The following is a 13928-nucleotide window of genomic DNA, read 5'->3' on the forward strand; positions in this document are numbered from 1 at the left end:
TACTCTCTGTTGGTTGCTTCTTTCATGAGAGAAGTTAAGCCTGAGATCCTTCCTGCACTTCAGAAGCTGAAGCTTATATGTGGGAGTGGAGCATCTGATATAGCCTGGTAGACTGTGGATCTCAGCTTGGGAGCACCTGAGAGGCAGGCGGGCAGAAGCTGAGGTGCTCATGGACTGGCTGGCTGGGCCACAGGTTTGACATACTACCTGAGTTCAGCTCTACAGGCTGGAGGAGAAGAATCAGATGGGTGAGGAAAAAGACACCACTTAGCACAGGAACTTGCTGGGAGAGGTCCAGGAAGACTGGGAAATACATCATTTCTTCTCAGTGGTGGAGGCCACCTAGAAAGGAACAGAGAGATGCTGGAATGGATGCAGGAGAGCTGGAACACAGCCCAGCAGGCCCAATGTCTGTGCTGCTTCAATTTTTTAAAATAATAGTTCTTGCCAATCCCAGGGCTTGGCTTCTTTTAAACTATAGCCAGATGTGAGAGCTGCATCTAATTTTATCAGGTGTCACTGCTAGCGGTGTGTCTGACCTTGCTTGGACTCATGGAGCTCCAAGGGTACAAGGCCAAAGGGTCCCAGAGGAAGCAGCTTCTTAACTTTGCATTGTTTAGAGCCAGGAATAGATCCACACATTGTGTGTGAGCTCAGCTGAGATTAAGTGACTTTTCCCAAACAAAAGGAAATCTATAAGGACTCTCAGAGGCATTTTTGTTCTCCCTGCTCCACTTCCCTTTGGCCTAGAACATGAAGTTCACAAACAGAGGAATGCACACAGAGATCTGATCTTTCAGAAGGAGGATGCTTGCCTGGCAGCAAGCAGCTTGCCAGCTCCAACCACAGCTGAAACACCTTCCTCTAGGCCTGAAACCTCAGGTGGAGCCTCCAAGAGGTCATCTAGGGTCTGTCCCTCTCCCTGCAAGACTGTTTCTTCTAGGCCACATTAACAGAGTTGTCCCATCTAGCTATATCCCCATTCGTGGTCCATTTGACCCAGCCCTGGCATAGGCAAGGACCGTCCCCTTTCAATCCTGAAACCCCCTTGGGACCTGTGGTAACATCTCACAGACTGATAGCCGGTGAGCATGGGCAGTGCATATGTCTTGAGGTACATTCAAGCCTCTCCACATTTCTCCTCTGTTTGGTACTGGGACTTTAGACAGATTCTATAACTGACTGAACCTCGATTTCTTTGCCCAAGCAATGGAAGAAACTGGTGCCAATTCAGGAGGTCATTAAGCCTTCCATAGGTTGGCTAGGTGCTCTTTAATCAATAAAAAACAGTACCTTCTGCCTCTGCCTCCACCTTCCAAACATGCTTTCCATCTTCTTTTAGAGACTGCACACTTCCCCTTTCTCTCCATCATAGCACCCACAGGGGGGAAGGCAGATTTCTTCAACCCCCAGTCTCCTCTTCTCCCTTCTTCTGCCACCTCACCCTTTTCCTTCATTCTCCTCTTCCTAAAAACATGTTCTTGGTGTCCTGTGGCTGCAAAGTCCTATCCACACAGCAACAGCATCGCCAGGGTGTAGACGAAAGACTTTTTTTTTCAGGTTAATCTATTTTATTCAGTGAAGATGAGCAAGCTCTCTATTACCTCAAAAATGTATATAATTCTATTTTTTTAATTTATTTTTTATTGGTGTTCAATTTGCCAACATATAGAATAACACCCAGTGTTCATCCCGTCAGTGCCCACCTCAGTGCCATCACCCAGTCACCCCAACCGCCCGCCCTCCTCCCCTTCCACCACCCCTAGTTCGTTTCCCAGAGTTAGGAGTCTTTCATGTTCTGTCTCCCTTTCTGATATTTCTCATGATGAAAGACTTTAAAAGTTGCTGGGATGCCCCCAGCTATGGTTTTCTTTTTTAATATTACCCTGGCTATTCGGGGTCTTTTCTGATTCCAGACAAATCTTAAAAACAGACGTGGATGGAACTGGAGGGTATTATGCTGAGTGAAATAAGTCAATTGGAGAAGGACAAACATTATATGGTCTCATTCATTTGGGAAATATAAAAAATAGTGAAAGGGAATAAAGTGAAAAGGAGAAAAACTGAGTGGGATGCAGGGGTAGCGCCCTGACGGGATGAGCACTGGGTGTTATTCTATATGTTGGCAAATTGAACACCAATAAAAAATAAATTTATAAATAAAAAAAACAGACACATAGATCAATGGAACAGAATAGACAACCCAGAAGTGGGCCCTCAACCCTATGGTCAACGAATCTTTGACAAAGCAGGAAAGACTATCCACTGGGAAAAGGACAGTCTCTTCAATAAATTGTTCTGGGAAAATTGGACAGCCATGTGCAGAAGAATGAAACTAGACCATTCTCTTATACCATACACAAAGATCAACTCAAAATGGATGAAGGATCTAAATGTGAGACAAGAATCCATCAAAATCCTAGAGGAGAGCACAGGCAACACCCTTTTTGAACTTGGCCACAGCAACTTCTTGCAAAATACATCTATGAAGGCAAGGGAAACAAAAGCAAAAATGAATTATTGGGACTTCATCAAGAGCAAAAGCTTCTGCAAAAGAAACAGTCAACAAAACTAAAAGACAACCAACAGAATCGGAGAAGATATTTGCAAATGACATATCATCAAGTTCCAGGCTCTGAGAAGACAGTCCAGCCTCTCTTGCCTGATGACAAGAAACTGGCAGCAAAGGACTCCAGAGCAGGAAGACCACCTGGCTCTGCATTTTCTCTCCTTCTCCCTGTTTCCTTCTCTTCTCTTTTATGTCTCGGCATTTTCTTCTGGACTTTCAAGATAGAGCCCCATGAAGGCAAAAGCCGTGATGGTATATCAGCACCAGTTAGTACTTTTCAACACAAGAGGGGCTCAGAGGGCATTTATGAATCTATTTAGATAAGTCAGATTTTGAAGATTTAGTCAAGACTTGTGTTAGATGGTAAGTTGGGTTCTCCTACCACACAGTGACAGAACATTAGACAGGCTCACAGGTGGTGGCAGGTGTGTCTCACAGGAGGAGCACACACCACACTTCCCTGGGCTAAGAGGCTCCTGGGGGACAATCCGTGTATTTCAGACCCTGGAATTACTAGTGGGACCTCAGTTTTCTATTGTGATACAGCTATGTGAATTCTATCACTGAGGAGGTTGCAGGGGAAGGAGGTCATAAATACATATACACACAGGCCTACATGTGCTTATGCCCAGAGTAATAAAGACTAATATGTATTGAGCACTTACTATATGCCAAGCACTTACTTATACTAGAAGTATTTATTATTATTATTATCATGAACAGGTCCAAATTACAGACAAGGAAACTGAGGCACAGGAGGCTAGGCAATTTGCCCACACATACAGCTAGGAGGTGGTGGAGAGGGGTTTCTCCTAAGCTCTGCACTGTGCGGATACAGATTCCTCACCAGCTGTGCTGTGTGTCAGAGCTGGATTCACCTCCTGTTTTCCTATCATCCAGAACAAGACTCGAGTTAGGGAACACCTGACCACAGATGACAGCACTCACCCCGACAGCATCTCACATGCACTGAAGAAGCAGACTGAGTGCTTGGGTCTCAGCCACAAGAACAAACAAGCAAGCATGAGCAACCAGCCTGCAAAAGAATAAAAATTCCAAACTCCTACTGCTGATAAAACAACTTAAAACTGAAGTCTCCCTAAGACCTTACCAACAGCATCTTCTTGGATAGGAGGTACATGTGCTATGGTCCCCTTGCTTCCAATGCAGAGGTATTGAAAAGCTTTTAACTTGGAAGGAGACTGATGATTTCCTGAAGTGATTTCAGAGGGGTTGAGTGCTCCTTTGTACCCTAAAGGGACCCCTCCTGCCCACCTGCTGCGGAGGTTTTGCTGGGGACAGAGTCTGGACCCACTGGATACTGGGGGAAGATGGAGACCCAGGGAGGAGAAGGACAGCCAGAAAGAGGTCTCAGGCTGGAGCTAGCCTTTCCAGGGCGGCGGGGGGGGGGGGGGGGGGGGACACATATTCTCTATACTCTTCTGGGAGCCTCTGGAATGTCCCTTGAAGACACAGAGCAATAAAGGTCATACACACTGATGAAGAAAAGCCGCCACCCTCCACTCAGGGGAATCCCGTTCCTTTACATTTTCTCCTTGGCATCTCTCTAACCCCATTCCACTCTTCTCTTTTCGCAACTCCAATTCTTGAACTACACTCTCTTAATTTGCAGTCCCTGAGCTCTTGGGTATCTCTTTAAAGCCTTTTTGTTTTTTTTTGTTTTTTTTTTTGCTTTTGCCACTTCTGTGACCTTGAGCTGTGTAACAGCAGATCTTTTGTGCTTCTCCCATTCCTGCTTCCTAAGCTGTACACCTGCAGAGGACTCTCCCACTCTCTCCCCCTCCAGTATCCACTGCAATGTTTTGCCCTCCACAAGCTTTCAGTTAATGCTCACTGGCTTACTCTGGTTTGATTTCTATTGGTCCAGAAGAGGATTTCCACTGTTAGTCTCCAAGGTAGATGAACTGCCCCAAGAAGGAACCTCAGGGAGGCTGGAAGGAAAATGGGGTATGTCAGAATCCTACCTTCTCGGGTGAACCGGCCTGAATGAATATCTCCCCTTAGCCACACTTGAAACAACCCATCCTGCAGCCAGGTTCAGCCTATGAGGTGATGCCAACCCATCTTGTCCTCTCTCCATAGCCATCACTTTCTGCTTCCCATTCCTGAAAGGTGGAGGTTTAGACAGGTGTTGAGAGTGAGCCACATACCTGGCAGGTAGCAGCAAGGGGTCTGAAATGGCAGATGGTTCCTGGTGAGCTCAACTCCCTGCAAAGGCAAGGCTGTAGTAAAACGTCTTGGTCCCAGGTATTAAGGTCCCCTGGACATGAGCTGGCAACTGAATTCAGGGAGCCAACTCATCTGTGGCAGAATTATTCACCCCCCTACCTTAAGACACACACTGCTTGCTCTGCCTTTTGCTATAAAAACCAAAGTGGTCAGAACAAAACAAGGAAGTCTCTGTCACATCCTGTCTCTGTGAGAGAAATCATGAATTAAATTTCCATGGACAATATATCCCTAAGGTATTAGAAGGAGAGGAAAGGTAGCTGGAAGCTTTGCAGACACTGAATTGCAGAGACTCTGAGCAGGGAGAAAATGCTCCAATTGGCTTCCTAGGATCTTTGGGACCCCAGGGAGACAGAATGGCCATCCCCAGCTAGCCCCTCTCTCCTCAGTGTCACAGTGAAAGATGTGGAGACTAGACTGGACTATGCATGAAGGATTGGTGCCCAACTCCTAACCAGCTATGCCCTTCTCAGCATGGTAAGGGAAGTAAGGAAGATCGCCTTGGAGTATTGCCATAAGTAAAACCTGCAAGAGCTAGTCACATACAACTTGGAAATAGGGTGGGGGCACTGTAGTGGGATTTCTCTAATGGAATGGAGCTCAGCAAAGAAGCAAGCACTACCTCACACCACCACAGTGCCACAGGCCACAGTGCAGCCACCTGGCTGAACCCCAGACTTATATCTCTCCTAGGGGACAGGTCGGAGCTGCGGCACAGTGTAGTTCATTCACATGCAGGACACCCTCAAAGACTCCCAGAATTGCCTGATTTTTCCAAAAAGAGAATGACGTCTGAATTCCCGGGGGGCTATCATTGGGAAGGGAAGGATTTCTGTCTGCCCTTGGACAGTAGAGAACCTACTTTTTCCAACCCTCTCCATCGTGTCATTTACAGCAACTCTCCTTGGCTTACACTAGCCCTCTCAAGGGGGTTGTCTAAAGGAGCTTGGGAGTGGGGCAGTGAGAGAACCCCCTCTGCAGCATGAGGATCATCCTCAAACACAGCATGGGGCCCAGAGGAGAGGGAGCAAAAAGTCATGCTTAACTAATAAGTGGATGAGTTGCTGTGGTCATCAAGACAGTGTGGTACTGGCACAAAAACAGACACATAGATCAATGGAACAGAATAGAGAACCCAGAAGTGGACCCTCAACTTTATGGTCAACTAATATTCGATAAAGGAGGAAAGACTATCCATTGGAAGAAAGACAGTCTCTTCAATAAATGGTGCTGGGAAAATTGGACATCCACATGCAGAAGAATGAAACTAGACCACTCTCTTGCACCATACACAAAGATAAACTCAAAATGGATGAAAGATCTAAATGTGAGACAAGATTCCATCAAAATCCTAGAGGAGAACACAGGCAACACCCTTTTTGAATTTGGCCACAGTAACTTCTTGCAAGATACATCCACAAAGGCAAAAGAAACAAAAGCAAAAATGAACTATTGGGACTTCATCAAGATAAGAAGCTTTTGCACAGCAAAGGATACAGTCAACAAAACTCAAAGACACCCTACAGAATGGGAGAAGATATTTGCAAATGACATATCAGATAAAGGGCTAGTTTCCAAGATCTATAAAGAACTTATTAAACTCAACACCAAAGAAACAAAGAATCCAATCATGAAATGGGCAAAAGACATGAACAGAAATCTCACAGGGGAAGACATAGACATGGCCAACACGCACATGAGAAAATGTTCTGCATCACTTGCCATCAGGGAAATACAAATCAAAACCACAATGAGATACCAACTCACACCAGTGAGGATGGGGAAAATTAACAAGGCAGGAAACCACAAATGTTGGAGAGGATGTGGAGAAAAGGGAACCCTCCTGCACTGTTGGTGGGAATGTGAACTGGTGCAGCCACTCTGGAAAACTGTGTGGAGGTTCCTCAAAGAGTTAAAAATAGACCTGGCCTACGACCCAGCAATTGCACTGCTGGGGATTTACCCCAAAGATTCAGATGCAATGAAACGTCGGGACACCTGCACCCCGATGTTTCTATCAGCAATGGCCACAATAGCCAAACTGTGGAAGGAGCCTCGGTGTCCATCGAAAGATGAATGGATAAAGAAGATGTGGTTTATGTATACAATGGAATATTACTCAGCCATTAGAAACGACAAATACCCACCATTTACTTCAACGTGGATGGAACTGGAGGGTATTATGCTGAGTGAAGTAAGTCATCGGAGAAGGACAAACAGTGTGTGTTCTCATTCATTTGGGGAATATAAATAATAGTGAAAGGGAATATAAGGGAAGGGAGAAGAAATGTGTGGGAAATATCAGAAAGGGAGACAGAACATAAAGACTCCTGACTCTGGGAAATGAACTAGGGGTGGTGGAAGGGGAGGAGGGTGGGGGGTGGGGGTGAATGGGTGACGGGCACTGAGGGGGACACTTGACGGGATGAGCACTGGGTATTATTCTGTATGTTGGTAAATTGAACACCAATAAAAATTAACTTATTAAAAAAATAAGTGGACGAGTTAATCCTTCCCTGCCCAGGAAAGATGGCAGAAGAAATGTTAGTAAGAGGGGCTTAGCATGAACTTGTGAGTACAGAGGCAGGCTTGGGAAGGCTGAGGAGTCATCTCCTCTCCTGAGTTTGAAAAAACCTGTTTTCCCTAATTTTCATGGAGAAATGTGTGTCATCCCTATCTCCACCTCTCTTCTCAGTGCTTCTCTCTCTATTCCCACTCCTGATCTTCACCAGGCAGCACCTGCAGCCATCATGCTCTTTCATATGGCATTCTACCCATCTCTTCTTTCTGCTAATCCATACTCTTTTCCCAAGATCCTTCTCTAAACTGCTTCTTCCAGTGTCTGCATGGGTGAACTCCACCTTTCTTTGTGTACACATCTCTTCTTTCTCATTCTTCAAGTTGGCCCTAGAGTTTGAACTTGTGTACCTAATAGGGGCATAGTTGGCAAATGTCTTTGTGTGGTGGTATTTTCATCTACAATTTTGGAATTTAGGGATCAAGTTTCCTTAGCCTTTAGCATTTCTCATACACCAGCAAATTACTGCTTACAAAGGAGACTAGTTAGTTACATGGATTGACATACAAAAGAGGAGACAGTTATCACAGAGATGCACTTTGCTCTGTAGTGTTCACGGTCAGAAAGAACAGATTTTCTAATTTCTCATCACCCACTCTCCCCATCCCTCTCAGCCCAAAGCATGAGCTTTGAGGAGCTCTGAGCTTCCTCATTACATAACTTCCTTTGTTGTTCTCCAACAAGCTCAGACTGAAACTCCTGTGCCTGTTAACTGGCACACACCCACCATTGTACTTTTGTCCCACTAACAGTAAATATTGCATACACACGCATTGAGAAAGTGAAGGAAGTACACTGTCTGCCCACGGAGCTGCAGGTGCACATCTTTAGCTGGGTTCTGGGGTGAGGTGTGGGGCAACAAGGGCTGCACACACTGCCCAACCAGCAAAGTGTCCAAGGTTAATGGGAATTTCTGGGATGATTTGGAGTGTGCTGCCCAAAGGCATCAGCATTGAACACTCCCACCTCAGAAGACTTCCTTTGTGGTAGAGCTAGCCAGCACCCTATCATAATATGCAGAATGGTGTAGAACGAGACTTGATTGTAAAGAAGCCCCCAGCTGAATGTAGGCCCTGTGAGAACAGTGTTCACATGAGTTCTTTCTATTTGGAGGAGGGAAGTGGATGAACTCTGGTTAGTATACCTTGATTATGCTTTTTGAGAGGGCCAGCTCAAGCTTACAGTTGGACAGAGATTGAATTATATAAAGAGATTGTAATGAAAAAAAAAAAAGATTAGGCTGTTCTTAAAGATGGTGCTTCACACCATGGGCACCAAACCTGTGCTTCCTACCCCAGCTCCAAATGGGCTTCATTATGTCATCTACACCATTGCTGAGCCATTCTCGTATTCCTAGAATAAATTCTACTTAGTCATAGTGCAGTACTTTTACAATATTCTCTATTTGCATACTAATATTTAAGATCATCTTTTCTTTTATATTCATCAATGAGGTAGGATATAATTTCCTTTCATTTGTCTTTCTCACCACTCCCCACCCCCAGCGTTTTTCTCATTCAGTTTGGAATAAAGATTGTGTGACTGGGGCACCTGGCTGGCTCAAATGATGGAGGATCCAACTCTTGACTTCAGTGCCATGTGTTTGAGCCCTATGTCAGGTGTGGACGTTACTTAAAAATAAAATCCTAAAAAAAGTAAAAGGAATGTGTAGCTGTCTTAGAACAAGTAAGGAAACTTTCCATCTTCTCTGCTAAGAATTTTTTTTTATGTGCCACAGAACTGTTGTTTAGAATTAACTCAGAGCCATCTGGACATGGGCTTTGGGGACAATAGATGTGTAACTATTGTAAAACTATATACTGATAGTGTCTATTCAGATACAGAATACAAAAACAAATCATATTGGATCTTTTATATTCTCCTGGAAAATTATTCATTTTGCCAGTGTTTTCACATTTATTGGTTTAAACTATGTGTGGTAATCTCATGATGAGTAAACCTCTATACCTATTGTTTCTGATGTTAATGTGTTCCTTTTTAAATTCCTTCTTTCTTTTGAAGTTCTGCTTAAAAGTTTGCTTTATTCACTTTTTGAATAAAAAGCTATTGTTTTCATTGAGCCTATTTCATTATTTCTCTGATAGCTATTTTCATCTTAGATTTTTTCTTTTCTTTCTTTTGGAGGAAGTAATTTTATTATCCTTATTCTGACATTTTGGTTGATATGACCATGATCTCATTTATTTTGTATCAGAGCTTTCTAATAAGCACACATAAGACAAGTCATTATTCTCTGTGTATCTCTTAGACCACATCCCATATATAGTTTACTCATTGTTGTTTATTATCAAGTAGCCTGTAATTTTAGTTTTGTTTTCCTCTTTTTAAAAAAGAGGAAAATAAAAAAAGGATTTTATTTATTTATTTGAGAGAGAGCAGGAGGAGGGAGAGAAACAAGCAGACTCCTTTCTGAGTGAGGAGCCTGACATAGGGCTTGACCTCAGGACCCTATGATCATGACCTGAGCTGAAACTAAGAGTCGGAGGCTTAATTGACTGAGCCACCCAGGCACCCCTCTTTTCCTCTTTAATGCAAGAATTACTTAGAAGAATACTTTTTGAATGTCCACTACTTTTTTTTTTAAATAAACTTTCTCTGTGATCTTGTTTTAGATATTACTCTAAATAAGTTACATACATTTATGTAGAATAATGTCTGGCACATAATAAGTGTTTACTCTTTTTTTTTTTTTTAAGATTTTACTTATTTATTCATGAGAGACACACAGAGAGAGGCAGAGACACAGGCAGAGGGAGAAACAGACTCCCTGTGGGAAGCCTGATATGGGATTTGATCCCAGGACCCTGAGACCAGGGCCTGAGCTGAAGGCAGACACTCAACCACTAAGCCACCCAGGCATCCCAGTGTTTGTTCTTTTCATCATTATTATGATCTATTATAAGAAACATGGGATTTTTTTCTTCCAGAAAATAAAGCCTATCTTTTAGTAGGGTGCCTTAATTTGTCACATTTGTTGTGGTTACTGATTTTCTTGGACTTATTCTACCTTATTTTATGTTCCTATGAAACATGTTTTTTTTTGTGTACTCTTTCCTGACTAGATGGGTCATGGAGTTCTTTCTTCCTGCCCCTTCTAGTGGTTTGAAAGTTCTATAATCTATTTTTATCTATACTTATCCTTAATAATTTATACATTTATATATTTTTTCTCAATGTCTAGAAGTATGGTAACTTCTGAATGAGACAAAATATTGAGCTTGCCTTTCTTTCTCTTCTTTTATTTTCTGCTTTTCTTCCTCCAAACTTCTAGGTTTGTGGAAACCATCTGAAAATTTCATTTCAGGTGCTCTTACGTATAATTTACCTTCTACTTTAGGAACTACTTTCTAAAAATTCCATTAAAAATCACAGCCACATTAACAGCAGTTATGGTAACAATCACCACTTTGGGAAATGTTGTTGTTCGTCTTGGTTTCCTGTTACATGACTTGTCCATCTTTCCTTGGGTTTATTTTGTTTCAAAAAATCTGCCATTATTTTATTTCTTTTTTTTAAATTTTATTTATTTATGTATGTATGTATTTATTTATTTATTTATTTATTTATGATAGTCACAGAGAGAGAGAGAGAGGCAGAGACACAGGCAGAGGGAGAAGCCGGCTCCATGCACCGGGAGCCCGATGTGGGATTTGATCCCGGGTCTCCAGGATCGCGCCCAGGGATCCCCCATTATTTTATTTCTATAAATTTCTTTTGGAAATATAATTTCTCCGATTCTCTTCATTTCTGAAGATTTTCTTTCACTCTCTTAATTGGAAGATGATTGTTTAAAAATGTAGATGTGACCATGGGAGGAAAGAGATCATAACAGAGTCAAGTGGGAAGAGGAGTGGGAAGGTACAGGGTAGGATAAAGGAGATGATCCTCATCCCTCAGAGCAGAGAGTCAACAGACAGGGAGTGGTTATGTAAACACATACTTGAGACATGTGAGAGAGGTAAGTGAAATGGAGTCACTTAGGTTAAGGAGTTTTTTAAAAGACCTGAGAGGCCACTAGAGGTCACCAAGGAGCTGGGCTTTATGCACATTCTTACCAGATGAAACCATAAACTTTGAAATGAGCTAAACTGTAAATATTCCAAGGACTCTGCCCAAACACCTGCAACTTGCTACAGTAAGAGACTTTGCTTAGTGATAGCCTTACCAACCAATTATATACAACCAAAATGAGTTTTCTGCTGCCAACAGAAACCAAGAGTCTTTGGAAACAACCCATACAAACATTTCACTTTGTCTTTTGAAAATCGCTGACTTTTGTTCATTAGGGGGGCACAATTTGTATTGCTTCCCAAATCTGTGCTTCCCAAAATGTAATTCTGAGACCTCAAATAAATGCTTTTGTTTTATTTCAGCTCTTCCTTTTTTCTCATTCAACACACATAAGGAAGTAACTACAGAAAAATCAAAATTAAAAGCCACAAAGTTCTCCCTCTGGGCGAAAAGAATGAGATGGGTAGAAGAGAGAAGGAGAGAAAGAGGTTAGGGGACTGTTGCTTTTTATCACAGTGCTTTTTCCCAGTTTCATTCTTCAGAAATGAGCCTGCCTTACTTTCATTAGAATAAGTTTTTTAAAATACAAAGAAAAATACAAAAGAGCTTCCTGCTTCCAACCAGATCTGGGATGTGAAGTTAGATTTTGTGTGTAAGTGACTTAGCTAGTGACCCCAGCTGCATAACTTTGAAGGCTTTGTCTTCATTCCTGATTTACTGATTGGGAATATATTGGTGAGTCTGACTTCTGATCCAGTGCTCTGAAAAATAGGTCTATTGAAGTCAGTAAGAGAACATTTTTTTTATGCATAAGATTCTGAGTGTATTCTAGAAGCTGAATTAGAATCTGGGTTAGAGTCCCAGACTTCTCTGTTCAGAAGACATAAAGCCTGTGTTAAAGGCAAGCTTCTTTGTTTGCTAGATACCATTAAGAATATGGCAGCTTTTCAGTCAACTGAAATTCCTCCTTCCCAAACCCTCACTAACTATATGCTTCATCAGTATGGCAATTCATTCTATTTACTTCCTTTTCTGTTGGCAGTACTTTACTAAGGGTAATTTGCCATTTCAATGGCTCCTTTGGGAAACTTAGTATCTCCCCAAACTGTCTCATCTAAGATGTATCCTCTCTCTCTCTCTCTCTCTCTCTCTCTCTCTCTCTCTAAAAGATTTATTTATTTATTCATGAGGGACACACAGAGAGAGAGAGAGAGAGAGTGGCAGAGGGAGAAGCAGGCTCCTCGAAGGGAGCCTGATGTGGGACCTGATCCCGGATCTCGGGATCACCACCCGAGCAGAGGGCAGGCGCCCAACCGCTGAGCCAGCCAGGCGTCTCAAGATGTATCCTCTCTCATCCCTTCATGCCTTCATCCTTTTATCACCTCCAATCTTCTCTTCAGCTCCCTTAGATCTTTTGATATGTCACCCTTCATACCGCTAACTCCTGCATCCCTCTGCTCACAGACCTTCCCTTCCCATTCTAGCCCCTCAACTCCTTGTAATCACTCAAACTCTATGCTCCCCCATCAGGGGTCTCAAAGACCCAGGGATCCCAAAAGTAATCACTTATTGCTGAAAAGGAAAAAAACTAATTGAAGGTAGACTGGCTATTTTACCCACTCATATGGGATTTGGATACACCCAAATGTCTAGTGTCTCCTCAGTCCCTTAGTCCAGATTAGCTCCACAGCTTCTGTAAGATTACATATTGGGGCAATGACAATCTTAAAAATCTCCTCCCACAAATACAGTGAAGAGTTTTAGCCCCCATATTGAGCCTGTAACTGTCACTTCCTCCATCTATCAGAAACACAATTTAGATAAAAATATAAAGAAGGGAAGGGGCAAGGACAAACACTTATACACAGTAGGGAGTTTTGTATTCTGTATTTATGCCTGACTCCTGGTTAAAATTTTAGAATGAAAACCACAGAATCTCTACTTATGTCTATCTGTATGTATATGTGATATTTTCCCACCTCCAGATGGTGTTACCAAATTAATTTATAAAATTCCTTAAAGAAACTCTATCTTCATTGGTTTAGATAAAAGTAAGTGCTTATATAAATTAAATATTCCTAAAATTCCTGGGAATATAGAACTATTTTTCAAATTCACTTGATTTGAGTAAATCTTTGATAAAGATTATTTTGATATTGTAGGTTTCATTAGAAAACAACCATGTCTTCCTAATTGTTAGCATTACATAAAATACAGGCATACATTCTTATTTTACTTGTACTTACTAAGCAGATAAGCAAATATTGTATCTGTTAAGTGTATAAGACTATAAAATTATAAATTTGACTTTAATTAAATAAAGTCATTCTATCAAACCTTATTTCAACAAAAACTTATGTCTACTTAAAAGTAGTTTCCAAAATCATTTTGTATCATTATTGAGATATAATTGACATACGGTGTTATATTAGTTTCAGGTCTACAATATAGTGACTTGACAATTTTATACGCTGAATTTAGTGTAATAACTTCTAGGTC

At 42.0% G+C, this 13928-nt stretch overlaps 1 protein-coding gene across 14 annotated transcripts in view; it reads right to left on the reverse strand.

Annotated features, from left to right (window-relative positions):
* The window catches only part of BTNL9 (butyrophilin like 9), a 79898-nt gene that overhangs the window by 36198 nt on the left and 29772 nt on the right, over positions 1-13928 (reverse strand). For 3 of the 14 annotated variants that reach the window (XM_072728873.1, XM_025988978.2, XM_072728867.1), the window contains exons 1-2: positions 4741-4942; positions 208-342 (exon numbers count right to left, since the gene is read on the reverse strand). In XM_072728873.1, the coding sequence (XP_072584974.1) occupies positions 208-319 (112 nt within the window). In that variant the 5' untranslated portion in view covers positions 320-342; positions 4741-4942. Of the gene's footprint in view, positions 1-207; positions 343-4424; positions 4522-4554; positions 4955-13928 lie in introns of those variants that run through there. The other 11 variants (XM_072728869.1, XM_072728875.1, XM_025988979.2 and 8 more) reach the window with 9 other exon arrangements.

This window comes from Vulpes vulpes, chromosome 12 (genome assembly GCF_048418805.1).
Source record: "Vulpes vulpes isolate BD-2025 chromosome 12, VulVul3, whole genome shotgun sequence".
NCBI lineage: Eukaryota > Metazoa > Chordata > Mammalia > Carnivora > Canidae > Vulpes > Vulpes vulpes.